At 37.2% G+C, this 27,585-nt stretch overlaps 1 protein-coding gene across 2 annotated transcripts; it reads right to left on the minus strand.

Moving 5' to 3' along the window:
- Positions 1-456: 456 nt before the first annotated feature.
- APIP (APAF1 interacting protein) lies at positions 457-27,569 on the minus strand. Of its 2 annotated transcripts, none has more exons than XM_036891650.2 (7): positions 27,367-27,569; positions 11,303-11,403; positions 7,099-7,147; positions 5,912-6,029; positions 4,371-4,443; positions 1,381-1,548; positions 457-775 (listed from the first exon to the last, which is right to left on the minus strand). In XM_036891650.2, the coding sequence occupies exons 1-7, from the start codon at positions 27,421-27,423 to the stop codon at positions 676-678; spliced, it is 666 nt and encodes a 221-aa protein (XP_036747545.1). In that variant the 5' UTR covers positions 27,424-27,569; the 3' UTR covers positions 457-675. The 2 variants fall into 2 exon arrangements, with proteins under 2 accessions (XP_036747545.1, XP_036747544.1); XM_036891649.2 differs by having other exon boundaries at positions 4,371-4,506.
- Between the last annotated feature and the right edge of the window lie 16 nt (positions 27,570-27,585).

Raw genomic sequence — 27,585 nt, forward strand, 5'->3', positions numbered from 1 at the left:
ATGGTGCATTATTAATTTTCTCCCTCAACTGAAAAACAGCGTTAACTAAATAAAGCCTCTATGTTCAATATGTCACTGGTTTGGCCAGGGTATACTTGGCTAGGAGAGTTTTGCGTTAATATCACCTGATTCGAATCTCACAGTTGATCCCAATTAACATGAGTGCCTTATGTTTATTATAGGGCAGCACTACAACAAATAGGGGAAATGTATAAAATGGTTTTGACATCAACACTGACAGATACATCTGGCCTCACCTTTTCACATAAATTTTATGATGCCAATATTAAAACGAGAAAATGCTCATTCCATAATTAAGGGGAAATTTTCCAGTGAATTCTATTATCACTAGCAATTTTTAAGAATAATAATAATTCTCTGGGAGCATATGTTAAAAAAAAGGAATTAAAGGAAAACATTTTGCTGGTAAGGATATACAAATAAACATAAGAAGGATTCATTATAAAATTTTTATTTAAGTGCATTATCACTTAAAATTACAAGAATACAAGCAAGTATCATCCAATGTCAGAAGAGATTCAGGGTGATCATCTGCAGTATTTAGCGACAAATTAATAGCATTGTGGAAATTTTCAACTCATTAAAAAAAATTCAAAGTTTCACTTAGGTAATAATTGAGGTGTGTCTCTGTACATAATTAAACTTCCTTTTGGCTTATACAATCCCATTTTCTTCCACTGGAAACTGTGTAGGATCCAGTCCTACTCTCTTCATTGATGCAGCAATATCGAACAAATAGTCATAACACTCACACCTATAAAAGAAAAAACAAAAGGTAAACTGAAGGTCTTTAGTGAAAGTTCTCCAATCCTGGTGATCACATTTCTTCTCTTCATCAAGTTATTCCTGTTCCTACTACATTTTTTTCTCAATTTCAGGTCAAATTTTTTATTTTGCCAACATTATTAAAACATGGAAAGGAATCATATTGACCTATGAAACCATATTATATACGTCTCAGGAAATAAAAGAGAGTTTAAAATATACCACTTCCATAAATTTCAAGTTTTTACTTTGTGTCACTTTTTGAAATACATGTAGCAAATCATTATATAACTTGGATTAGCTTTATTCTCCCTTCTGGCCTTAAACTTTCAGAATAAGATCTGTATCTCTTTCTTTGTATCAAAGTGCATACAGCCATGCCAAATAATAGCTCTTCAAGTAAATATTTCTTGATAAACGAGTAACTAATACAAATTTCTAAAAATAACAGTAAACTACTTAAATTTAAACCAATTTGACCAATAACACACACAAGAAATCATACTTTAAATCATAGAACATATTTCATTCTCTTTCACAGTTAGAGTGTGGTGACTCATCAACTCATCTCAAATGTTCTTTGATTTTACTTACATGGTTTTAGCGTTCTCCCACGTTTTCCCCCAGACATATACTCCATGACGTCTGACTAGTACTGCACAGGAGTCTGGATATTCATTCATGGCACTGGCCATTCGTTCTTTGAGGTCTTTCTCCTCAGGTGTATTCTCAATAATGGGTACCACTAACATATCGTCATACCTACAAAACAAGCCATTTATTCCCATTAAAAAAAATTAAGATATTCAAATGTAAATTTATAATTTTTTCAGGTAACCAGTTAGACATTCTCTTTGTATCTGGAAAGCCACTCCAAATTACGAACATGACATTGCATGTTGTTCTGTGTATCTTGCATAAATATCTCTATCAAAAGACACCTTGGGAATTTGGCAGGCATTGTTGTAATCCTAAATATAAGTGGCAGAAATTAGTATAGAATACCAAACCTAACAAAGAAATATCAAGATCATACAAGTATTTCCTTGAAGCAATCATAATATTTTCAACAGGGGATGAGAAATGATAGTTCTCAGAATCAGAAGCACAGGAAGGATTAACAGTTAAAATACTTGTTAAGTAGGAATTTTCCAATGATACAACATCTTCTTACTTTATCTCTGCAGGACCCCAAAGTGTCCCAGACAGGCAAATAAATGAATAAAGGTGTGGTTTATGGTGCTGGGATAGCAAGAACCTTCTGGAGATAACTATTCAAGGTGTGATAATATTTTCAGAACACTCTCAAAATTGTCACATTAGAACTACTTTTACTTCCACCTTGTTTTCAGTGAATGATGAAACCCAGAATACATATTTTCCATTTTGTACATGTAATAACATAAAAGCAAATACTTAGTGACTGGTAAAATTAAGTCTATCCCTGAGGTCATTTATAACCAGGCAAAACTCAGACATGTTATCCTTTTTACACTAATTTTTCTTGCCTTGTTAATGAAACATCTGCTTTTACACTACACCTCTGTAATGGTTAAACTTTACAAAAAAAAAAAAAATTTCTTGTTAAAGTATTATCAGAAATTGCTACTTTAGGGCAGGTATAGGCTAAGCAGCTGTCATGTAATAACTAACTTGGCCAACCATTATCATTAACATTATTTCACTTAAGCAAAATAAAAGTAATTATAAAATATTCTTAAATATAGATGGAATAAATTGCTAGTCTTAAATCTTCCCTAATATTGGCCAGGAGAACCACATATTTTCCTCTAGCATATACTGAATAGTCAGACATATTTTCGGGGGAAAAATAATTTCACAGCAAAATGAGACTTGGAAGCTAATTCAATCCAAGCCTCCCACTGTATAGCCAGAACACTAATCCTTGTAAGTAAATGAGGAACAGAGCCAGACAGCCCTTTGACCATCAGACAGTGCTCTTTTTACTCTACCATAGGCATGTTGCTTCCAAAAGGGAGGATGATTACATTTTAATATGCTAACCTCCCCTGATAAGAATTAGATATGTATTTGAAAGGTTTTTTATTTTTTTCAAGATGGACTGAAAAGAGTAGAGAACATCAAAGTGTTCCTTTCTTACATCACCCTGCCTTCACTGCTCCTTGTTTTGAAAACTGGACTCGGCAATCTCTCCGAATTCTGATAAAGTATCACTGCCTCCTGAGCTGTGGTAATGACAGTTACTGATAACCTGTTTAGGTTCAAACAGCATTGCAAAGGATCTCAAAAAGTTTGTTTTTTGAATTCTGAAACATTCAAAATAATATACAAACTGTGTATGTAACCATGCAAAAGAAATGCCATCTTCTCATTCATGTCATTCTTTTTTCTACAAAATTCCAAAGGCTCTCTATGTGCTCTGTTCCTCTACCCATGCTTTTACATGTTCCCCTGACCTATTTTTATTTCTTCCCCAAATGCTTATGCAATTGATAGCACACATAATGCCTCTCCTTCAAGACCCAGATACGGAAAAGGTAATATGGGACTATACTTTCTTGTATGTACACTTTCATAATTTAAATATTTAACTTTTGCAAATAGGTATTTCACAGTCCCGAGGAATGCTTTAGGCACACAATAAATATTAGCTAAAATCAAATAAAATTAATTTCTCAGCACACTAGTTTAAACATGTATATTCTATTACACGCAGTAACAATAGGCTATTGCTGTAAGAACACTTCAGAAAACTGGCACCCTTTTCCCCTAAACAAGGCAAAGTAGAATCAGGTCCTTTAGGAAATTAAGAAGGGTGAAGGCTCCAGGATAAGAAAGCCAGTACATTCAAATGAAATGTTTAGCTTGTACTAGAGCACCAAAAACAAGTTTCTTCATGTCACTCTATTCCACATTGATGAATAATTATGACATTATTGTGGGCTGGTGGATTTATTTGATTTTGTCCAGAAGCCCTCTGTTGTATACTATCTAAGCCTCTTTCCACACTGAAAAACTATAAATATAGAGACAGCTACTTACTTTGAATAATACATCTTTTATAAATATGGTAATATTCTAGAAATACTAAATTAAATCAAAGCCAAGTATAAACTTTAGTCAGGGATGGAACTTTCTGAAGACAAAGTGAAGGTGAGGAGCTCTCCTTGGATGCTATGAAGGGTATGATACTATTTCCAGAACATTCTCAAATCTGTGGCATTGGAAGTTCTTTTGCTTCCACCAGACACAGGATGAAATCAGAATATTTGTTTTCCTTTTTGTTCATGTTCATGATATGGGGACATAATCTTTCCATCTCTATAGAAATCTCAGACAAAGTCTTTTCATTTAATTCTGACAAACATTTCATTATTTGTGTTGCCAATAATTTACCAAGCCTGGGCTGGGGGTGAGGGAGAAAGAAGAGAGGCATATGATTAGCGTCACTGAGGACAAATCTGCTTGTATAATGTTAAGTGGAGGTATTATTTAGCATGGATCCCACAATATCTCATTAAATGTATAAAAGAACAGTAGCCTGTTTATCAAAGGAAGGAAAATACTTTTCAAATTGTTTAAGCAACAACAGAAAAAAATACCTGTAGTACCCTCCCGAGGTACATTTCCTTATTCCTTTTATCATCTCTTGATGTGTAATTTTGAACTCCCGTCCTGGAAAGAGAAGGGTGGCCATGACAGCAGCTTTAGAGTGGGTATGAATCACTGCGCCTGCTCCTAGAGGGGAAGAAAAATATCACATGCTCCAGTGACAATGGAATTATATATCGTTGAAAGGAAAAAAATATATACATATATATATACACAGACACATATATTACTTATTTATGATTATTGACTTGTTTTTCTTGGCATGGAATAATGACTTGATGGTAGGTAGGCGGGTAGAGAGAAAGGAAGGAAGAGAGAAATCGTAATAGAGGAGCTGGAAAGCAAAATAATGTAAACTTTATCCAGCATGAGGACAATGTACAACACTGCTCACATGCTCAGGCAGTATCTTTCAAATGGTCTCAAGTACAGCTATAATCATCACAGAGATCATAATCATGATACTACCACCACTTAATTAGAGATTCCTAGGTGCCAGGCACTGCGCAAATCCCCTCCGTGTATGTTATCTCTGAACCGTCACAACCACATTAGAGGTAAATTCCATCTCCCCATTTAATGGTCAAGGAAATGGGGGCTCAGAGATGTTAAATTGCTTGTCTATGGTTCAGATACCAGTGGTAGAACTTGGATTTGAACCTAACTCAGCCTGACCCTTAATTACCAAGTTAGGCTTCATAGGACAGGCTATTTCTTGGTAGCACACAGGACGGTAGGGATTTTAAGGTTTAGATGTAATGGATTTGTATGCTATAAAATCCAGTCAAGGCTATTTTTTGCAATTGGAAGTTTATTTAGCTTTGTGCCAGGAAAGGTTTTTCATGCTTTTACAATCTGTTTCTGAAGTTTTATCCTTTCAATAGCAGCTGATAATGTCCAGGAACCGAACATAGCATGATTACGTACTCAATATTGATTTTATTCAGTGGCTATATGAAAGTTTAATGACTTTATTGCTATGGTTGAGCCAGGACTTCAGTTATAATTTTCTAGGTTCAACCTTTCCAGGCTGGTTTTCTACCACAATTTCTGGGAATTAAAATAAGCCTCCTATTTTTATCTTACAGTAAATTTCTCAAAAAAGAGAGGACCATTCCCACTGCAGTAAAGAAAAGGCCAGAATTCTCCCTATTTGTAATATAATTTATTTCTAAATAAAGTTCCAGAGGTATAATGCTAAACTAAGAATGAGTATCTGATTGTAAATATTTATAAGTAGTCAGTCAATTTGAAAATCTAGGGGAGTCATACTAGGTTGGAATTTGGGCCCCAATACTTACTAGCTATTTATTTAGGGAAAATCTTGCCAGAGACTCTCTCTATATATACTTCATATAACATGGAGTAACAGTGTATCTTCCACATAGGCTGATGTGAGGACTGAATGAGTTAACATATTTAAAGTTCTTGAACATAGTAGGCATTCAAAAATGTTAACTACAACAATTACCATTATTTAGGGGAGGCTCTTCTGCAAATGTTCATTATGTCAAATACATTTTCTGCCTACCTCTCATTGTATAGGCATTCATAAAAAGAGGAGTACACTGGCTTTTTTTTAGATTCTTAAATGGCGGAGGTCCACTTATGTCCTGTTCATGGATGTCACAAACAAACATGTCTTCAGGCTATTTATAAAGGGGAAAAAAGAAAAAAAGGCTTATGTTGTATCAGTTAGAAATGTTCCACTTCTTATGTGTGAGTGCTAACATATGTATACATTTTAACTCATATTTTAAATATCCATATGTGATTCCTTAAAAATTTTTAGCTATTTTGAGAAATAAAAAATTTTTTCTACTAATAAAAGTATTGTCAAGAGTTAAAAAAATCTTCCTTTAGAATTTGAAGAAAAAAGTGATATGGAAAACTAATAGGTACATATTGATTTGCTGTCATTTCATCAATTTAGCCTCTCAGCTTTGCCCTGTACTTTCATAACTAGATTTCAGAAAGACTACATAAAGAAATCATTATTCTAAGATGGTTATTACAGTTTTTTTCACATTTCACAATATAAGAGGAATAATACACAGTAAGTAAAATTTTCTTATCCCCTGAGAAACTTAACTGGTGCTCAGAAATGTTAATCTTAATTCTTATTTTCATTCTTAAAATGCTAAGGAATTATATAGATTCACAGATTTGTTTTCCTAGTAATGCATGCATATTTCTGACTTGCAACTTTCATTTGCTAGGGTTTACTACAAACTACAATATGAATGTTTTATTAAAGAAGCATTATGCCTTAGGTAGAAGTATTTGGTGTCTATTTTAACCAGATTTTGCATAATTGGAATTACTTTTCTATTATTAAATATAAATCAGTTTGGTCCATTCAAGACCATTAATCTGATTACTAGCCTGATAAAGATGGTGTTATAATGCTGCAAAGTTGTAAACACTTTGTAACGATTTAAGATTGTCCTGTTACTCACTTTTGCCCTCTAGAGGTTGGATGAAAAGGCAAAACAAACTGGTTGCTTGGAGGGCACTTAAGCGGTGGACTTAAAAACAATTTAATAGTTTCTTAACAACTGTTTAACAACAGTTCCATAACAACTGTTGTTTACTTAAATTATCACAATATAACCACCCTTTAAAACTAATATTTCTTTTAAAATTAATTCCATTTCACAAAACAATAGTCAAATAGAGAAAAGGTGTTTCGGTTTAAGAAGGATCCCTTTATCATACCTGAATCCGCTCCTTTTGCACTCCTGAAGGAGCAATGTAGATTTCATTGCTGGTGACACAAAATATAGAAATTGGTATTTATTTAACTTTAATGTTCCACCATTGCACAAAGAAAATTGTATCCTTGCAATCTAATCAATGATGTTTTTACAAATCAAGTTATACAAATAGCTGCTTGATTTAATTAATGGTACAGACTGTATAGAAGAAAACCAAACTATTTTAATGCCTTTGTAATGCTGGTGACACAGTAAAATGTTGATAGTTTCTTCTGTTTTCTATGTATTCACATGTACTTTTAAATTTCTTTGTACAGTGCAAAGTCAATGGTAACCAAGCTTTCATCTGGTTAGGGGAAATGAAAATCTGAAAATACAAGTCTTTAGCATCTTTAAACATGAGTAGAGTTTATCCTATTATATCTATAATACAATATTCTAAAATCTAATCTAGGGAGAAAAGGCCATCTAGGACTAGATCTCTGTTTTGCAAGGAACTGGGTTTAATTTTATTGTATGAAATGCTCTTATTACAAAACATGAATTTCAGAGACCTCTGCTGGACAGTTTATTAAATTACAGCATTAACTTTGGTCTACTTTTTGGGTGGAATAGTATGCTTCCCATTTGAAAAGCACATTTATCTTGTGGAAGTATTTGGTAATAAAGCTAAAACACTTGCAAAAAGTTAAAAATATAAAAGGCTACATCTGGAGAGCTCTTTGTTACAGAATGTTGTGCTGAGGGAAATGGTACACTGTACCATTTACCACTAAGTAGTCTCAAATTTGATTTGTAAATTAATTTCAAAATCTTCTCTAAATTCTCTCCACCCTCAACAAAGGTCCTTTGGCTCATTTATCAGTTTCAGGTGTTGCCAGAGGGTACTAAAGAGCTACCACAGCTCGTATACACTCCAGCTTCTGTCACTGAGGCATGGACATATGGACATAAGAAATACTAATTGTTTCATAATGAAAGTGAGGATGATGGCTTTTATTAAATTAAGCTGTCAAAGTTGGGGTTACTAATAAACCTATAGACTTTGGAACTGACAAAGTGTGAGGTGGAATGAGAATTCCTTTAAGGGTCCACTTGTAAATTAAGGTGTAGAAAATAAATGCCTGATAATGGGAGTGAAATCCAAAGCATAGTAAACTACAGTCAAGCATTTGTTTTCACCAAGTGGCTATTGCTTTAGAGCTTGGTTGCATTAGAAAACCATAGAAAGGCACTCCTCTGGAATCAGAGGGCCTTTTATAAGTACCAGGGATCCAAATCTTTTGCCCATGTGTAACATGGAAGAAACTCTAGCATCACGGGTGGTACGCAGTCCAATCACCTCCGTTGGTATGTGGACTCATAGGTCTTATTATGTGGGGAGAAACTTATGCAGTCCTGGGAATAATAAAAGTTCAAATAAAAGTTCAAAACAGTCTGCTGGTAAATAAAATTAATCTATAAAGTAAGAAAATCCAGGGTATTTATTCTGTTTATTCAAGTGATTTGGTATGCTAAATCTGTTTTTATTACTGTCTTCATAAAATGGAAATCAGTTTAGAGTTTGATCAAGTTTGGGTAATTAAAGGATTAGTTAAATAGGTTTTAGTATAAATACATTTTACAACTGTAAGGAAGGAGATATCTGGATAAAAATATAAAGATGACAGAGCCTTTATTTTAGGAGGGAAACATGCCAAAGACTAAAAGTGAACATTTACTTGATAACTACAAGCCACAAACAAAAAGCATTTTGAATTTCAAGGTACTGTTTTGGAATATGTTTCTCTATATTCCCTGCTCTTTTACTATGTGGTAAGCAAGGGGATAAAACCCAAGAGTTTATAATACATCTATGTTCAGTTGCTTTTATTTTTATTCACTGACTAGTCATTTAAAAACATCATTTAAATCTTACTATTCCTCAATTATCTTGTCTATGAAATGGGTTTACTAATTTTAATAGCATGCAAAAGGGTTAGTGTCTCTGACACAACTTTATACTGTGAAAACAGGAAATGCCAAGTGTGACTAGTAGGGACCCAACCTAAACACAACAGCTGCTGAGTATACTGGAACTGCCTTGATTACTGGTATATTCTTTGTCCGCCATTTCCTCCTTCTTATTTATCTCTTATGTGTGTCTTAAGCTGTCTTTTATGTACTTCCTTTGGCATCATATAGCAGTACCATAAGTTGGATGGTACCAGCCAAACCTTGGAATCAGTAAATAATTTTATATGCCCAAAGAGCTTATTGACAGTGTTATTTTGGAAACATCATCTATTGGGTTTTCACTTAATTCCAAATTCTAAATATCAGACAAAGAAAACCAAACTTTCATTAACAGCATGAAAGTAATATTGCTGATAAAGTTATTAATGTGGGTTTATTAAGTCATTTAAATATAGGGGAAAACATTTTACTACAAACTAGTCATTCAACTCTGTAAACACACATTTAATAGATTACAAATAGTGCCGTAAAATTGTGGCTGTTTCCACCTGTGACCGCCAGGAGGTGCTCCCTCACCCATTAAGAATTAAAAAAAAAAAAAAACAGTTTTCACATATGATGTAACTTTCCTATAAATTGATTGTAATGCTGTAAAACCCATTTAATTTTAAAAGGTGCTGGTGAGTGTTTTAGGAAGACCACACACAATTTCAGTGCCATGGATCAGTAAGTCTTCTAGAAAGAACACAGCTTTTATGTTATGATAAAAAAAATTCCCTCATAAGCTTTGCAATGGCCCCTATCTGCATTCTGTTTTTAACTGCTGTTTCTTCAAGAGCCAGTTAGAAATGGTTATTTTAACTCAATTGGTAGAAAGCTCTATTTTGTACATATATAATTTCTGCATATGCAAAATAAAAAACCAGTTACCTAAAGGCAATGTTTAGAATATGATTTATTATAAATAATACAGATGAAAAACCAAATTACTGGGACTCAACTACTAAAAGGATAAATTAAAAACACAACAATAGATGTTATCATAGGACTTTGCTGTTAACAGGCTAACTTGAAATTTCATTTTGGCAAAATAATCTGAGAGCCTGCAAAATGCTGAATTGACACATTATAACTGGGCTGATAGTTAAAGAAGAGGCAGGGATGCTTGTACAATGTGCTTTGTAGAAGACAAGATTTCCAGACTGAGTGCATCCCCTACCTGTAACTCTTTGACAGTTGTTGACTAAGGCTTCCCCTGTCATTTCCCATAGTTCTATTAAAATTTCATGAGTGATTTAGTAATTTGAAGCAGATGAAATTTCAATGGCATCATCTTGTGGCATGATATAAAATCCATTTTGTTTAAAATGCTCTGACTATATTTTATATTCCATTCCTGTCTATACAATGCAAACTCCTTGGGGGCATTACTATATATATATATATATTCAATATTATATAAATATTGTAGTAATCCAATTTTGTTAAAGAAAGTGTGTTAGGGTAAAGAAATAAATCACATTACTCAGTTTAACATTCAGCCATCAGACAATAATATTCCTAAGACATTTCAGGAGAAAAACATTAATTCTCTTCCAGAAACACTAGAGGGAATGAAATTTTACCACCTCTATTTTCATTGTTAGATTACTTATTCCTTCATTCAATTGGAGGAAAGACATTGAATAAATCTAATGAATAATTAAATACTATTCATTTTTCTGTTTCAAGTCCAGTCCCTCTTGTTTTATACTCTGAGCAACATGGACTAGCAGGCACTGTGTCCACTAATAAAGATACAGGCATTTAGAAAGGCTTATTGCCTTTCTTTTGACTCAATAAAAAAGTTTCAGGATTTTTGATGATTAGTAATGTGTATTTAAGTGATTTAAAATATGTATCTGAACCTTTGGAATAAATCCTATCTATATAGAGGGGACTCTTTATATAATTTCAGACATAATGAACATACTTGGCAGCATGTTATGTAATTCTGGTACTCCAAAGACTGAGGACCAAATTATTCTAATCAGAATTGTGGTTCTTAAAACCTTAGGTATTGTATTTGCAACTTCTATACACTTGTTCCATTCACTTATGCAAATATCTGTTTCTCTATTTAGAAACTAAATACCTTCAGTGTCACATAAAATTGAGCATCAGTTGTCATCTGAACATAAGACATGTTAGGCTCTTGGTGGTCTACTTACATGGAGAACTCCCAGAAGTGAAATCAGCTAGCAACTTACCCATGCTTCAGGCTAATTCCTCCTCCAGTCCCAGTGACCCAGCCCAAATGGTAAAACTGTTTGCAAAGCTCTGGGATCAGGTATCTTGGATGTTCTTTGTCCTTAAAAAGAAGACAATTATTTTTCAAATAGATGTATTTTATCAAGTGACTATTCTAACTGGCATCTTTATTAAGAAGCCAATTTAAGGAAGTTTAAGAAATCTATCATAAAGTACTATAAGGGAAAAATTATTACAAAACACATTTTGTTTTTCATGTTTAGAAAATCTACTGCATTATTTGACAACTTAGAATTATTCACTACAGGGAAATACAGTCTAACACTATGGAACAAGCTGTAAGAACACCTAGGGAAATGCCCAGTATATATTACAAAGTGCCTGTTGAAATGCTAAATAGAATCTAGTGCCTAAAAGAACATACTTCAGTCTGACCGTGAGATTTTCTTTACACAAAATATCTTATTCAATTAAGGCACAATATACATATTATGATAGCTATATGTATATTCGGTATGTTGGTTCAGTTTTATTTTTATTTTAAAAATGTCTTTTTTCTGTAGTGATTATATTGTTTTATCACAAGAGCAATATATACTCATTATGTAATATAAAGTCAAGAAAATAAAATACAAAGCACTCAGAAACATCACAATACTTTCTTGTTGGCCCATGTCTATGAAGATATGTGTATAGGAACATATATATATGTGTTGGGATAAATATCAAGTCTTATTTATTTTTATTAACTATTATTGACTTATATTAGTTTCAGGTATGCAAAATGATTAGATATTTGTATATATTGTGAAATGGCTAGCACAATAAGTTTAGTTAAAATAAGAGTATTATTTTTATATGTCTAATGATTATTTTTTTAGGGGAAAAAAGTCTGTCAATGTTTCCTTCTTTCCTTAATTTAAAATTAATTTTCAAAAAAGTAATAAAGAAAGGCAATGAATTTAATTTCGGCAGTATGATAAACAACTGAAAATGCTGAAAACAACTAAAAATGCTGAATAAATTATTTCAAGAACTATTTCAATATAAATTGCTGAGCTAGCAAGAAAGTTAGGTTTCAAGAGAGCCATAAAAGAAATGAGATTGAGTCTACTTGGGAGGGAAGAGAGCATCAAAGCCATAATTTCCCTGAAGGTATATGCAAAGTTGTGGGTGACCCTGAGCTACAATTTTGATAGCTATGCAAAGCACTAGAAAATGAGATAAAACCTAGGGCATGAACAAAATGGGGCATCTAATAAAAGGTCCCTACATGCCCTTGAGACAAGAGGCCATACCCTCCAGCAAGGGCAAATGAGAAATAGACCCACTGCACAGAACAGCACAGCAAGGCAGTTAACCTGTATGAATTTTAGCATTGGACAAAGTGGAAAGAAAATTTTGATTCTAAGAGAGATTATTATTGAACAGACTGAATTTTCAGCTACTTAACTGGATTTCTGAAATTACAGTGTTTTTCCAAATTCGCTAATATTTTACATATATGTTGGGTTTTAGGTAAGTATTATGAATGACAATGTGATGGAGTAGACTTCAAAATATAAAATTAAAAACATGGAACATTGAGATGTTTCAAGTTCTGCTTCAATACAGGCTTAGGAATTAATGGACACAAAGTCAAACCCATATTACACCATTTACTGCTTATATCTATCACTTGGGTCTCAGTTTATTCATCCATAAAATGAGGACATTATGAGGAATATAAAGATCTATAATGGATATCAAGCATCCAGCACAATGTGTGACACAATATGTGACGGTGCCAATGTTGGTTTCCTTCCCATTTTAATGAGTTAAAAAATTCTTGAATTAAAATGAAGAAGAAACATTTCTTATGTTTGTTCTTATGAAATCTAGTTAAAATTATCAATGCCTTGTATAATTTACTATTTCCTTTTCTGGGGAAATAAATGATATTTTAATTATATATTAAAGTACAGCTAATGAGAAGAAGAACTGCAGTTTTTCAATGCTTAAAACCATTAATTTGCTTGGGGGGTGGAGCCAAGATGGCAGCGTGAGTAGAGCAGCGGAAATCTCCTTCCAAAACCACATATATCTATGAAAATATAACAAAGACAACCCTTCCTAGAATAAAGACCAGAGGTCACAGGACAATATCCAGACCACATCCGCACCTGAGAGAACCCAGCGCCTCGCGAAGGGGGTAAGATACAAGCCCCGGCCCCGCGGGAGCCGAGCACCCCTCCCCCCAGCTCCCGGCGGGAGAAGAATAGGCAGAGCGGGAGGGAGACGGAGCCCAGGACTGCCGAACACCCAGCCCCAGCCATCCGGGCCAGAGTGCACACACAGTACGTGCCCAGGACACCAGAAAAGAGTGCGACCATTTTTTTTTTTTTTTTTTTTTTGCTGTTTTGTTCTGGCAAGCGCTTTTTGGAAGTCTTAAAGGGATAGGGCCCCCCAATACTAGGGAAACAGGGCAGCAAGACCGGTGAGCAGATGCCTGAGGCTGGCGCCGGAGAATAAAGAAAAATGAGCGGCCACTTTTTTTTTTAATTAAAAAAAAGTTTTGTTTTGTTTTTTTAATTTAAATTTATTTATTTATTTTTTTTGGTGGTCCTTGTTTTGTTTTGGCGGGTGCTTTTTGGAAGTCTTAAAGGGGCAGGGTGGGACACTTAATCCAGAGGTAGGGAATCCGGGGATCTCTGGGCACCCTAATCCCCTGGGCCGCAGGGAGGGCCCTTAGGGAGATAAATAGCCTCCAGGCCGCTCCCCCTCCAACGCGACTCCACCACTTTGGAGCAGAGGCCCGAACCAGGCCACGCCCACAGCAACAGCGGAGATAAACTCCATAGCAGCCGGGCAGGAAGCAGAAGCCCTGTCTGCGCGCAGCTGCCCAGCACAAGCCACTACAGGTCGCTGTTCTCCCAGGAGAGGAGGGCCACAAACCAACAAGAAGGGAAGTTCTTCCAGCCGTCACTCGTCCCAGCTCTGCAAACTATTCCTATCACCATGAAAAGGCAAAGCTACAGGCAGAAAAAGATCACAGAGACAACACCAGAGAAGGAGACAGACCTAACCAGTCTTCCTGACAAAGAATTCAAAATAAGAATCATAAACATGCTGACAGAGATGCAGAGAAATACGCAAGAGAAATGGGATGAAGTCTGGAGGGAGATCACAGATGTCAGAAAGGAGATCGCAGAAATGAAACAAACTCTGGAAGGGTTTATAAGCAGAATGGATAGGATGCAAGAGGCCATTGATGGAATTGAAACCAGAGAACAGGAACGCATAGAAGCTGACATAGAGAGAGATAAAAGGATCTCCAGGAATGAAACAATGTTAAGAGAACTGTGTGACCAATCTAAAAGGAACAATATCTGTATTATAGGGGTTCCAGAAGAAGAAGAGAGAGGAAAAGAGATGGAAAGTATCTTAGAAGAAATAATTGCTGAAAACTTCCCCAAACTGGGGGAGGAAATAATCGAACAGACCACGGAAATACACAGAACCCTCAACAGAAAGGATCCAAGGAGGACAACACCAAGACACATAATAATCAAAATGGCAAAGATCAAGGACAAAGAAAGAGTTTTAAAGGCAGCTAGAGAGAAAAAGGTCACCTATAAAGGAAAACCCATCAGGCTAACATCAGACTTCTCGACAGAAACCCTACAGGCCAGAAGAGAATGGCATGATATATTTAATACAATGAAACAGAAGGGCCTTGAACCAAGGATACTGTATCCAGCACGACTATCATTCAAATATGACGGTGGGATTAAACAATTCCCAGACAAACAAAAGCTGAGGGAATTTGCTTCCCACAAACCACCTCTACAGAACATCTTACACGGACTGCTCTAGATGGGAGCACTCCTAGAAAGAGCACAGCACAAAACACCCAACATATGAAGAATCGAGGAGGAGGAACAAGAAGGGAGAGAAGAAAACAATCTCCAGACAGTGTATATAACAGCTCAATAAGCGAGCTAAGTTAGGCAGTAAGATACTAAAGAGGCTAACCTTGAACCTTTGGTAACCACAAATTTAAAGCCTGCAATGGCAATAAGTACATATCTTTCAATAGTCACACTAAATGTTAATGGGCTGAATGCACCAATCAAAAGACATAGAGCAATAGAATGGATAAAAAAGCAAGATCTATCTATATGCTGCTTACAAGAAACTCACCTCAAACCCAAAGACATGTACAGACTAAAAGTCAAGGGATGGAAAAACATATTTCAAGCAAACAACAGCGAGAAGAAAGCAGGGGTTGCAGTACTAATATCAGACAAAATAGACTTCAAAACAAAGAAAGTAACAAGAGATAAAGAAGGACACTACATAATGATAAAGGGCTCAGTCCAACAAGAGGATATAACCATTCTAAATATATATGCACCCAACACAGGAGCACCAGCATATGTGAAACAAATACTAACAGAACTAAAGGGGGAAATAGACTGCAATGCATTCATTCTAGGAGACTTCAACACACCACTCACCCCAAAGGATAGATCCACCGGGCAGAAAATAAGTAAGGACACGGAAGCACTGAACAACACAGTAGAGCAGATGGACCTAATAGACATCTATAGAACTCTACATCCAAAAGCAACAGGATATACATTCTTCTCAAGTGCACATGGAACATTCTCCAGAATAGACCACATACTAGGACACAAAAAGAGCCTCAGAAAATTCCAAAAGATTGAAATCCTACCAACCAACTTTTCAGACCACAAAGGCATAAAACTAGAAATAAACTGTACAAAGAAAGCAAAGAGGCTCACAAACACATGGACGCTTAACAACACGCTCCTAAATAATCAATGGATCAATGACCAAATCAAAATGGAGATCCAGCAATATATGGAAACAAATGACAACAACAACACTAAGCCCCAACTTCTGTGGGATGCAGCAAAAGTAGTCTTAAGAGGAAAGTATATAGCAATCCAAGCATATTTAAAAAAGGAAGAACAAGCCCAAATGAATGATCTAATGTCACAATTATCGAAATTGGAAAAAGAAGAACAAATGAGGCCTAAGGTCAGCAGAAGGAGGGACATAATAAAGATCAGAGAAGAAATAAATAAAATTGAGAAGAATAAAACAATAGCAAAAATCAATGAAACCAAGAGCTGGTTCTTCGAGAAAATAAACAAAATAGATAAGCCTCTAGCCAGACTTACTAAGAAGAAGAGTCAACACAAATCAACAGTATCAGAAACGAGAAAGGAAAAATCACGACGGACCCCATAGAAATACAAAGAATTATTAGAGAATACTATGAAAACCTATATGCTAACAAGCTGGAAAACCTAGGAGAAATGGACAACTTCCTAGAAAAATACAACCTTCCACGATTGACCCAGAAAGAAACATAAAATTTAAAAAGACCACTTACCAGCAACGAAATTGAAGCGGTATCAAAAAACTACCAAAGAACAAAACCCCCGGGCCAGATGGATTTACCTCGGAATTTTATCAGACATACAGGGAAGACATAATACCCATTCTCCTTAGAGTTTTCCAAAAAATAGAGGAGGAGGGGATACGCCCAAACTCATTCTATGAAGCTAACATCACCCTAATACCAAAACCAGGCAAAGACCCCACCAAAAAAGAAAACTACAGACCAATATCCCTGATGAACGCAGATGCAAAAATACTCAACAAAATATTAGCAAACCAAATTCAAAAATACATCAAAAGGATCATACACCATGACCAAGTGGGATTCATCCCAGGGATGCAAGGATGGTACAACATTCGAAAGTCCATCAACATCATCCACCACATCAACAAAAAGAAAGACAAAAACCACATGATCATCTCCATACATGCTGAAAAAGCATTTGACAAAGTTCAACATCCATTCATGATAAAAACTCTCGGCAAAATGGGAATAGAGGGCAAGTACCTCAACATAATAAAGGCCATCTATGATAAACCCACAGCCAACATTATATTGAACAGCGAGAAGCTGAAAGCATTTCCTCTGAGATCGGGAACTAGACAGGGATGCCCACTCTCTCCACTGTTATTTAACATAGTACTGGAGGTCCTAGCCACGGCAATTAGACAAAACAAAGAAATACAAGGAATCCAGATTGGCAAAGAAGAAGTTAAACTGTCACTATTTGCAGATGACATGATACTGTACATAAAAAACCCTGAAGACTCCACCCCAAAACTACTAGAACTGATATCGGAATACAGCAAAGTTGCAGGATACAAAATCAACACACAGAAATCTGTGGTTTTCCTATATACTAAGAATGAACCAACAGAAAGAGAAATCAGGAAAACAACTCCATTCACAATTGCATCAAAAAAAATAAAATACCTAGGAATAAACCTAACCAAGGAAGTGAAAGACTTATACTCTGAAAACTACAAGTCACTCTTAAGAGAAATTAAAGGGGACACTAACAGATGGAAACTCATCCCATGCTCGTGGCTAGGAAGAATTAATATCGTCAAAATGGCCATCCTGCCCAAAGCAATATACAGATTTGATGCAATCCCTATGAAACTACCAGCAACATTCTTCAATGAACTGGAACAAATAATTCAAAAATTCATATGGAAGCACCAAAGACCCCGAATAGCCAAAGCAATCCTGAGAAAGAAGAATAAAGTAGGGGGGATCTCACTCCCCAACTTCAAGCTCTACTATAAAGCCATAGTAATCAAGACAATTTGGTACTGGCACAAGAGCAGAGCCACAGACCAATGGAACAGACTAGAGAATCCAGACATTAACCCAGACATATATGGTCAATTAATATTTGATAAAGGAGCCATGGACATACAATGGCGAAATGACAGTCTCTTCAACAGATGGTGCTGGCAAAACTGGACAGCTACATGTAGGAGAATGAAACTGGACCATTGGCTAACCCCATATACAAAAGTAAACTCAAAATGGATCAAAGACCTGAATGTAAGTCATGAAACCATTAAACTCTTGGAGGAAAACATAGGCAAAAACCTCTTAGACATAAACATGAGTGATCTCTTCTTGAACATATCTCCCTGGGCAAGGAAAAAAACTGCAAAAATGAGTAAGTGGGACTATATTAAGCTGAAAAGCTTCTGTACAGCAAAAGACACCATCAATAGAACAAAAAGGAACCCTACAATATGGGAGAATATATTTGAAAATGACACATCCGATAAAGGCTTGACGTCCAGAATATATAAAGAGCTCACACACCTCAACAAACAAAAAACAAATAACCCAATTAAAAAATGGGCAGAGGAACTGAACAGACGGTTCTCCAAAAAAGAAATACAGATGGCCAACAGATATATGAAAAGGTGTTCCACGTCGCTAATTATCAGAGAAATGCAAATTAAAACTACAATGAGGTATCACCTCACACCAGTAAGGATAGCTGCCATCCAAAAGACAGAGAACAACAAATGTTGGCAAGGCTGTGGAGAAAGGGGAACCCTCCTACACTGCTGGTGGGAATGTAAGTTAGTTCAACCATTGTGGAAAGCAGTATGGAGGTACATCAAAATGCTCAAAACAGACCTACCATTTGACCCAGGAATTGCACTCCTAGGAATTTACCCTAAGAACGCAGCAATCAAGTATGAGAAAGATCAGTGCACCCCTATGTTTATCGCAGCACTATTTACAATAGCCAAGAATTGGAAGCAACCTAAATGTTCATCAATAGATGAATGGATAAAGAAGATGTGGTACATATACACAATGGAATACTACTCAGCCATAAGAAAAGGGCAAATCCTACCATTTGCAGCAACATGGATGGAGCTGGAGGGTATTATGCTCAGTGAAACAAGCCAAGCAGAGAAAGAGAAATACCAAATGATTTCACTCATCTGTGGAGTATAAGAACAAAGGAAAAACTGAAGGAACAAAACAGCAGCAGAATCACAGAACTCAAGAATGGACTAACAGGTACCAAAGGGAAAGGGACTGGGGAGGATGGGTGGGTAGGGAGGGATAAGGGGGGGGAGAAGTAGGGGGGTATTAAGATTAGCATGCATGGGGGGGGTAGGAGAAAAGGGAGGGCTGTACAACACAGAGAAGGCAAGTAGTGATTCTACAACATTTTGCTATGCTGATGGACAGTGACTGTAAAGGGGTTTATAGGGGGGTCCTGGTATAGGGGAGAGCCTAGTAAACATAATATTCGTCATGTAAGTATAGATTAGTGATACCAAAAAAAAAAAGAGGGCAGTTCCTGTGTGGTAACCTCCAATGAGTTCTACACAAGAGTATAAAAGGCATATAAAAGTGTAGGCAAAGGGTCTGTTTGTGTTTATACAGAGGATCAAAGCCTAATTGGGCTACCCCGAAAATGGACTAAGATACGATATGAAAAAGAACTTCCAACATCAGCACTCTTTGGAAGACTCATGCCAGAAGATGATCATCAAAAAACCCCAACAAAGATCCACGCACTGCTACAGCTGTAGATGCATTCATCCCACCAGTTCCTGGACTTGCCATGGGAATGAGGAAGGAGAATCTAAGCTGGCATGTGCATACAGTAAAACAACAAATTTGACTGGATCTATACTGTTGGAACTCAATCAAGAATTAGGAGAAGTGCAAATTGTAGTGCTCCAAAATCTTACAACTACAGACTATTTACTGTTAAAAGAGCATAAGGGATATGAACATTCCCCAGGAATGGGTTGTTTTAATTTGTCTGATTTCTCTCAGACTGTTCAAGTTCAGTTGGACAATATACACCATATCATAGATAAGTTTTCACAAATGCCTAAGGTGCCTAACTGGTTTTCTTGGTTTCACTGGAGATGGCTGGTAATTACAGGTATGCTTTGGTTATGTAACTATACTCTTATTATGTTAATGTGTGTGCGCAATTTAAGTAGTAGCTTAAAACCTATACGTGCTGAAGTTACTCTACAAGAAGATATGTCAAAGAAATAATCAATCTTCCCATGTTTTCTGCCACCTGCTACTTCTATAGCTTTTCTTCTTCCTTCCTAATTACAACCCTTAAATAGAATTCGTGCCTCATATCAAATTTACCGAGTATCATAATTCTTCCAAGTGGTAAAGATACCTCAAGACAAATGCTGGGCATAGAAGCTACAGGGCATAAATCTGCAAAGAAATAAAAAGCTAACCATTTCAAACAATAAGGCTTCTCTCTCATTTACCATCTTTACATTTCCCTGTATGGCCCCGGAAGATGACTGGTTAGCCAGAGACGGTAAGATTCCTCAAGGGAGGAACAACCTAAGACAGGCACAGTCGCAGGGGGGTCATCAGGTGAGAAATTGGGGTTCAACAGAGGTGAGGCTTAGAACCTCACCCCCCCGTTCTGAGAGAAATCTTCTGCATACGTGGATGTTTTATTGCACTTGTCTAGCTTGGATTAACACATAGTGTCTACAGGCACACACTTGATCATCTACATTTGCTCTCTTACAACACTAAACTATGTTTTCTACCTTTATCTTGTATCTACCTACCACTTCAGCATTTTATTAAAAATAATAATAATAAAGAGAGAAATGTGGTATCCACATATAAATCAAGTATAAAAAATCAAATGAGTATTCATATTTGAATTGACTATTTATAGTTCATAATGCATGAGCAAAACCGAAAGCTTCTGTGATGACTGCCCTTGTACTGTTCACCATGTAAGAACTTATTCACTATGTAAGAATTTGTTCTCCATGTAAGAACTTGTTTGTTATGCCTCAGAAGATTGGAGACTGACGAAAATTAGGCTTGGGGTGGATTAATGATTGTGCATTGAGCATTGACTCCCCTATACAGAATTTTATTGTTGTTAACAACCATTTGATCAATAAATATGAGAGATGCCCTCACAAAAAAAAAAAAAAAAAAAGTATACACTTCCAATGGTAAAATAATAAGTAACCAGGATGTAATGAATATAGTCAAGATATTGTAACAGCTTGGTATGGTGATAGCTGGTACCTAGAATTGTCATGTATATAAATGTTGAATCACTATGTTGTACACCTGAAACTAATGTAATACTGTGTGTCAACTACCCTTCGATAAAAAAATAATTATCTACAAAAAAAAAAACCCATTAATTTGCACAGCAAGCTGCAAACATTACAGAAAATGGTGTGTTATTATGGGTCTCCCCTTTCCCGTTTGTCTTTTCCAGTACTGCAGTATTATAGCAATTAGCCTGTTTCATGCTACAGAAATAATAGGGCAGCTGTTGTTCATAAAGTTTCACTCAATTCATTCACACTCACAAAGTTACAATAATCACTTAGCAGCAGGAACCAACACAGATATATTTGGTACAAATTCAGTCATTTAAATTGTCTGGAATGGTAAAGTAAAAATCAGAATACATATATTTCAATAAGACTTGACATGAAGGAAAATGTTTAGCTGATGTTTAGTTCTCCCCTGAATGTCAATAATATTACCTGTCTGTTATTGTTGTCTGGTTTTCAATCAGATTAAAAATTCTGAAAGACATTTCTAAAGATGGATTATAATCAGCTTCTTACAGTAGAGGTTCTATTCAGTGAGGGAAAAACATTTAATGGTATTTTGTATATATTAAAAACATTAAAGCCTGAAAAGTTTTTGAATCAATACTTAATTTTTCCAATTATTCTACTGAATTATTTTAAAGAAATCAACCTCAATGGTCACTGAGATACCTGGCTCCCAGCCAACATGGGCTCTAATCCCCTTCCCCACCTTTTCTTTCCATTTAAGCTTAATAGAGGCATGTATTGCCCAGGTAGAGGTTTTCCTGGGAGACTCTCCTATGAGTATAAAATAAACATGTATCAAAGATATTACTTAACTCATTAATTAGGGAAAAAAGAAAGATGATACAATTATGTCTGAAGAGAATTCAAAACACACATACACATATAAGTAATCAGGAATCCTGGATTTACAAATGAAGACAAACTGGACAATACCCACTGGGCAGCAATAAATTGAATCTCCGTAACTTGCACTTCTATGTACAATAATGATCTGCATTACTGTCAGTAGTCTGCAATTTACAGAGTTGTAAAATAGCTCAAAGCAAACCACAAGACACCTAGTAATTAATCTTTGCTTCTTTCAGTCTTTCAAAGCTTTTCATGACACTGGCCTAAGGAAGGCACTGAATGCAGGCCCAAACAAGTTGTCAGCATTTTCTGCCTTTGGTCTTTCTTTCTTTCTGCACATCTGCTTCATTTTCCTCTTTGTGCCTACTGGTTGTCTCTGCAACTTCACCTCCACTCAAAACCGTTTCTCCCTTCCACCTTCACCACACATAAAAACTCCTATTGGCATCAGTTAAGCACTGACTAGAAGAGATCAGAAGATGTGTAGCCTGGCTTCAGCATTGACCCCTACTGGCTGAACTGTCCTACGGCAAGTCAGTGGCTCTTTCTGGTTATCATATTTTTTACACTAACAATCTGGATCAGTGATTCCCAGGCTTCTGAATTTCAAGACCAGTAATTTTTCTTGTTTTCTAAATTTTAGAGACTGACATAAGGTTGTCAAGTTATAACATTAATTATATTTAACCATTTGCTATCACCTTCTTAAAAAAATAAAGTGTATTTTTAACATAAAAAGAATAGGAAGGATAATCTCAGAATAAAAGGTAGTCCTTCAAATTGAATGCAATTAATTTTGTGAAATTCACTTTTTCATTTTCCTTACTTTCTTTATTTTGCAACAGTGGAGTAGAAACTGTAGAGGGATATTTGGGGAGGATGAGGTTATCTTTTCCTATTTGGTCTCCTTGCCTACAATTTTTCCTTTTTAAGCTTACTCTTCACTCTATTATCAGTACTAAAATAATATAGTACTTTGATTATTGAACTCTAATCCTCAAACCATTTAATGCTCAAATACTACCTCCTTGGTCTGTTATGTCTTTCTGCTTTCTTGCTCCAATTTAACTTCTCAAATATTTTCTTCCACTTTTTCATATAAATCTCTGTTCTATTCAACCTCTTGTGGTAGTCAGTCTTCAGGGTGATTCTTAATGATCTCTGCCTCCTAGCAAGCACATCTTGGGGCACAGTCCCTCCCCAGATTGTACCAGGGCTGGTCTGTGAGACCAAGACTATGGTAGATCTGTCACTTATAAGATAAGGCCCTCAAAGACCGTAGTTTATGCCTTCGTTGCTCTCTTTTTGATCACTAGGTCTGGGGGAAGCCTACTGCCATATCTACTGAGACAGTCTACGTAGAAGGCCATGGGGTGAAAAACTGTGGTGTACGGTCAGTCATCAGGGAGGATTGGAGGACTGCCAACATACAATTTTAGGATGACTGTAATCCCAGCTGACAGCTTGACCGCCACCTTATGAGAGACCCTGAGCCAGAGCCTTGAGCTAAATTCTCATGGATTCCTTATTCTCAGAAACTGTGGTACAGTGTTTGTGTTTTAAGCCTAAGTTTTGGGGGTATTTGTTATACAGCAATAGCTAAAGACATATTTTCTTGCCAGCCAATACACCTTGTTTTCTTTGCACTGTTACTGCTCATACTGAGTCTCTAGTTATCCCAACTTTACCTCCTTCTTGGCAGCCTTTACGCCAGGCTCCCACTGCATCTGTGATTCCTCCTTGTAGCATCCCAGCAGGAAATGATCGCTCCTTCCTCTAACTCTGTGTCATTACATTTGCTCTGTGCCTTTCCATTGGTGTTTACTATAAAACCCTCTCATTCACCATTTAGCAAACTTTTACTGAATGCCCTGAGGAAATGAATACAAGTAAGATAAAATCTTTACGTTTACCCTCACACTCTAGTAAAGAAGTTAACAGTTATGAAATGACAAGGCAATATAAATACATGCCGGTTCAGGGCATTCTGGGAGCAGCAGCAGCTACTGGTGGGAGGGAGAGGAGTTGGGAAAATCTTCATAGAGGGCATAGCTGAGCTAATGAAGGACAGTGGGAGTGTACTGAGTAGGTGATGAGAAGGGCATTTCAGTCACAGAGAACTCTCAGTAGCTGGAAGTGATTACAAATTAGGTGCGAGGGAAAGGAGCGGGAAGGAAGGGAGTGAATAAAGGATCTTCCATACCATGTGTGGGAATTTGCACTTTATATTATAGATGGCTGAAAACCACTGAGCAGTTTTAAACAGATGACGACATGAACAGCTTTTGGTTTTGAAACATTGCTACAGTGGCAGTAGAGAGATGAGGCTGGAGGGTGTTGACCATGAAAGCAAAAGATTGGACCAAAAAGGAGGCTGCTGAAATAGTTTCAAAAGGAAATTGTAAGGGAGTGATGGTAAAGATGGCTTTGGAAGATATTTAAGAGGTTGAAAGGATGGATGGCCAACAGGCACATGAAAAGATGCTCCACATTGCTAAGCATCAGGGAAATGCAAATTAAAACCACAATGAGATATCATCTCACACCAGTTAGGATGGCTAACATCCAAAAGACAAACAACAACAAATGCTGTCGAGGATGTGGAGAAAGGGGAACCCTCCTACACTGCTGGTGGGAACGCAAATCAGTTCAACCTTTGTGGAAAGCAGTATGGAGGTTCCTCAAAAAACTAAAAATAGAAATACCATTTGACCCAGGAATCCCACTTCTAGGAATTTACCTTAAGAATGCAGCAGCCCAGTTTGAAAAAGACATGTGCATCCCTATGTTTATCACAGCACTATTTACAATAGCCAAGAAATGGAAGCAACGTAAGTGTCCATCAGCAGATGAATGGATAAAGAAGATGTGGTACATATGCACAATGGAATATTATTCTGCCGTAAGAAGAAAACAAATCCTACCATTTGCAAAAACATGGATGGAACTAGAGGGCATTATGCTCAGTGAAATAAGCCAGGCAGAGAAAGAAAGACAAGTACCAGATGATTTCCCTCATCTGTGGAGTACTACAACAAAGCAAACACTGAAAGAACAAAACAGCAGCAGACTCACAGAACCCAAGAATGGACTAACAGTTACTAAAGGGAAAGGGACTGGGGAGAGTGGGTGGGAAGGGAGGGAGAAGGGGATTAAGGGGCATTATGATTAGCACACATAATGTAGGTGGGGGGTATGGGGAAGGAAGTATAGCATAGAGAAGACAAGTAGTGACTCTAGCATCTTACTATGCTGATGGACAGTGACTGTAATGGGGTATGTGGTGGGGACTTGATAATGGGGGGAACCTAGTAATCACAAGGTTGCTCATGTAATTGTATATCAATGACACCTTATTAAAAAAATAAACTTCAAAAAAAAAAGCAAGAAAGGACAGACTTTGGGGGAGAAAAATGAAGAAAAGGAAGGCTTTAAAGACTTCCAAGTTTTTGGTTGAATAAGTAGCTAAATGGTTAGTGAGGCCATTTACTGGAATGTCCATCATTAATATTTATTGTTCACTATGCATCAAACATTTTCTGGGAATTCATCTAGGAACAAGAGGAATGTCCCTGCCATAATGGAGTTTACACTCTAGGGGGTAGTTTTAACAATGTAAACAGAAAAATAAATAAACTGTAGTAAGTGGGAAGAAGGAAACAACAGACCAACAGAAAAATAGAGACCACTTTGATTAAGGTCGTTAAGGATGGCCTCTTTGGACAGGTGACAATCTAAAGCCTAAAGTGTGAAAAACAGTGTGTGATGAACGAGTGACGTTCTGCAGGCAGACGAAACTGCAGGTGTGAAGGCCCTGAAGGAAAAAGCACTTGACAAGTTTAAGGAATAGAAAGACCAGCTGGCTAGAGCATAGTGATGAGAAAGAAGTGCTGCGAGTGAGCGGCAGGTAGTTTGTGGGGCCCAAATCATGTTAGGGGCTTGAAAGCCATGCTGGTGAGAACTTCCTACCCCAAAGGAATTGATTCACGGTAAGAAAGATAGGGAGAGGGAGAGAATTGTGCAACACTGGTTGAATTAAGATCACATCTCTTACATTAAGAAAATTAATCTTACATCAGAAATTAGAAGCTGTTGTTTTATGGACTGAATCGGGCTCACAAGAAGTGGTTTATTTGGCCTTTACAGTACTTAAATAGAATCTGAGCCAACATTTAAAAATTGTATTTCACACAAAATCTGAATTTCTATCTTCCCTTAAAAAAAAAAAGCAGAACTTAGCAATGGACCTATACTCTCATCCAGCAAAAAGGCTGGAGTTGTGTAGTACTACCGGTATTCAGGATCTTCTCCGGTCTCATCTAATCTTCCCTGACCAGCCTTCTATCCCCACAGATTTGACTATGCTAACACTGGGAAAGTCACTTATTCACACAAGATAGAGGTTAACAAGTATTTTGCAACAAAACCTCCATGTTACTACTTTTTAATTGGGAGCTTCAGCCCTAAGAAAAAGCCGGAGGAATAAAGGGACGGTTTTAGGGGGCTTTTCCTGCGTGTTAGGCAGGGCTTCACACATTGCATTGTAATCATACATTCGTCTACCCCCAGGCCATTTTCTTCATCACCATTTTATCTATGAGCACGTAGCTGTTCACAAAAATCGTTGGTGCGCAGAAATGAACGGCAAGTATGTGCCGCCCGGGGGCGGATTTTCCTTCGACTTCTGCTTAAGGAAGAATCGTTCCTATGACCATCCCATAGTCCAGTTAAACCGAAGCCGACAGAGAACGCCTAGCGGAAAAGTCACTGCTCCGCCTGGTGAACGCTCCCGGTGCCCGCTGAGTGCCAGTCGCCGGGCCGCTGGAACGAAGCTCGAGAGCAGGGAGCTCCAGTTCCACTCCGGTACTCACGGCTCCGTTGGGCCTATCTTCACATAGTCTAGATTACCAAATAATCTATCATTTTTATAATATTTTCTATATTAAAAGGTTGTTTTAAAACGCACATTCGAGACGCCAGATGCTCTCCTCCGTTATTTTTCCTTTCTCGGTCAGGTGCCCAGGTCCCGCCGTCGGAGAGCCCAGCTTCGGGAGCGGAGACCGTCGCGGGTCGGACAGGCTCACGGCGGCTCGCAGAGCGGAGACATAGGGGTACTGGGGTCGCGCCCACATCCGCCCGAGCCGGGTACCGCTCCCGCGCCTCCTCCGCGGCAAGAAGGGCCCCGCGGCCCCGCTCCTACCTGCGCGCGGCGTCGCGGGGAGCAACAGTCTCCGTCCGGAGCGTGATAGCCAGACATGGCGCGGAACAAGGAAACCCGCAACTTCCAACCTTCGCACGGCTTTGCTCCCAGCACTCCGTCCCGGTTAACGCGGCGAGGACGGCGAGGACACAGCTGCAATCAGGCGCTGCTGAAGGCAACTCGGAGGCGGGGCGGACAAGGAGGAGTCTGGAAGGACCT

This window comes from Manis pentadactyla, chromosome 9 (assembly GCF_030020395.1).
Source record: "Manis pentadactyla isolate mManPen7 chromosome 9, mManPen7.hap1, whole genome shotgun sequence".
Classification (NCBI taxonomy): Eukaryota; Metazoa; Chordata; class Mammalia; order Pholidota; family Manidae; genus Manis; species Manis pentadactyla.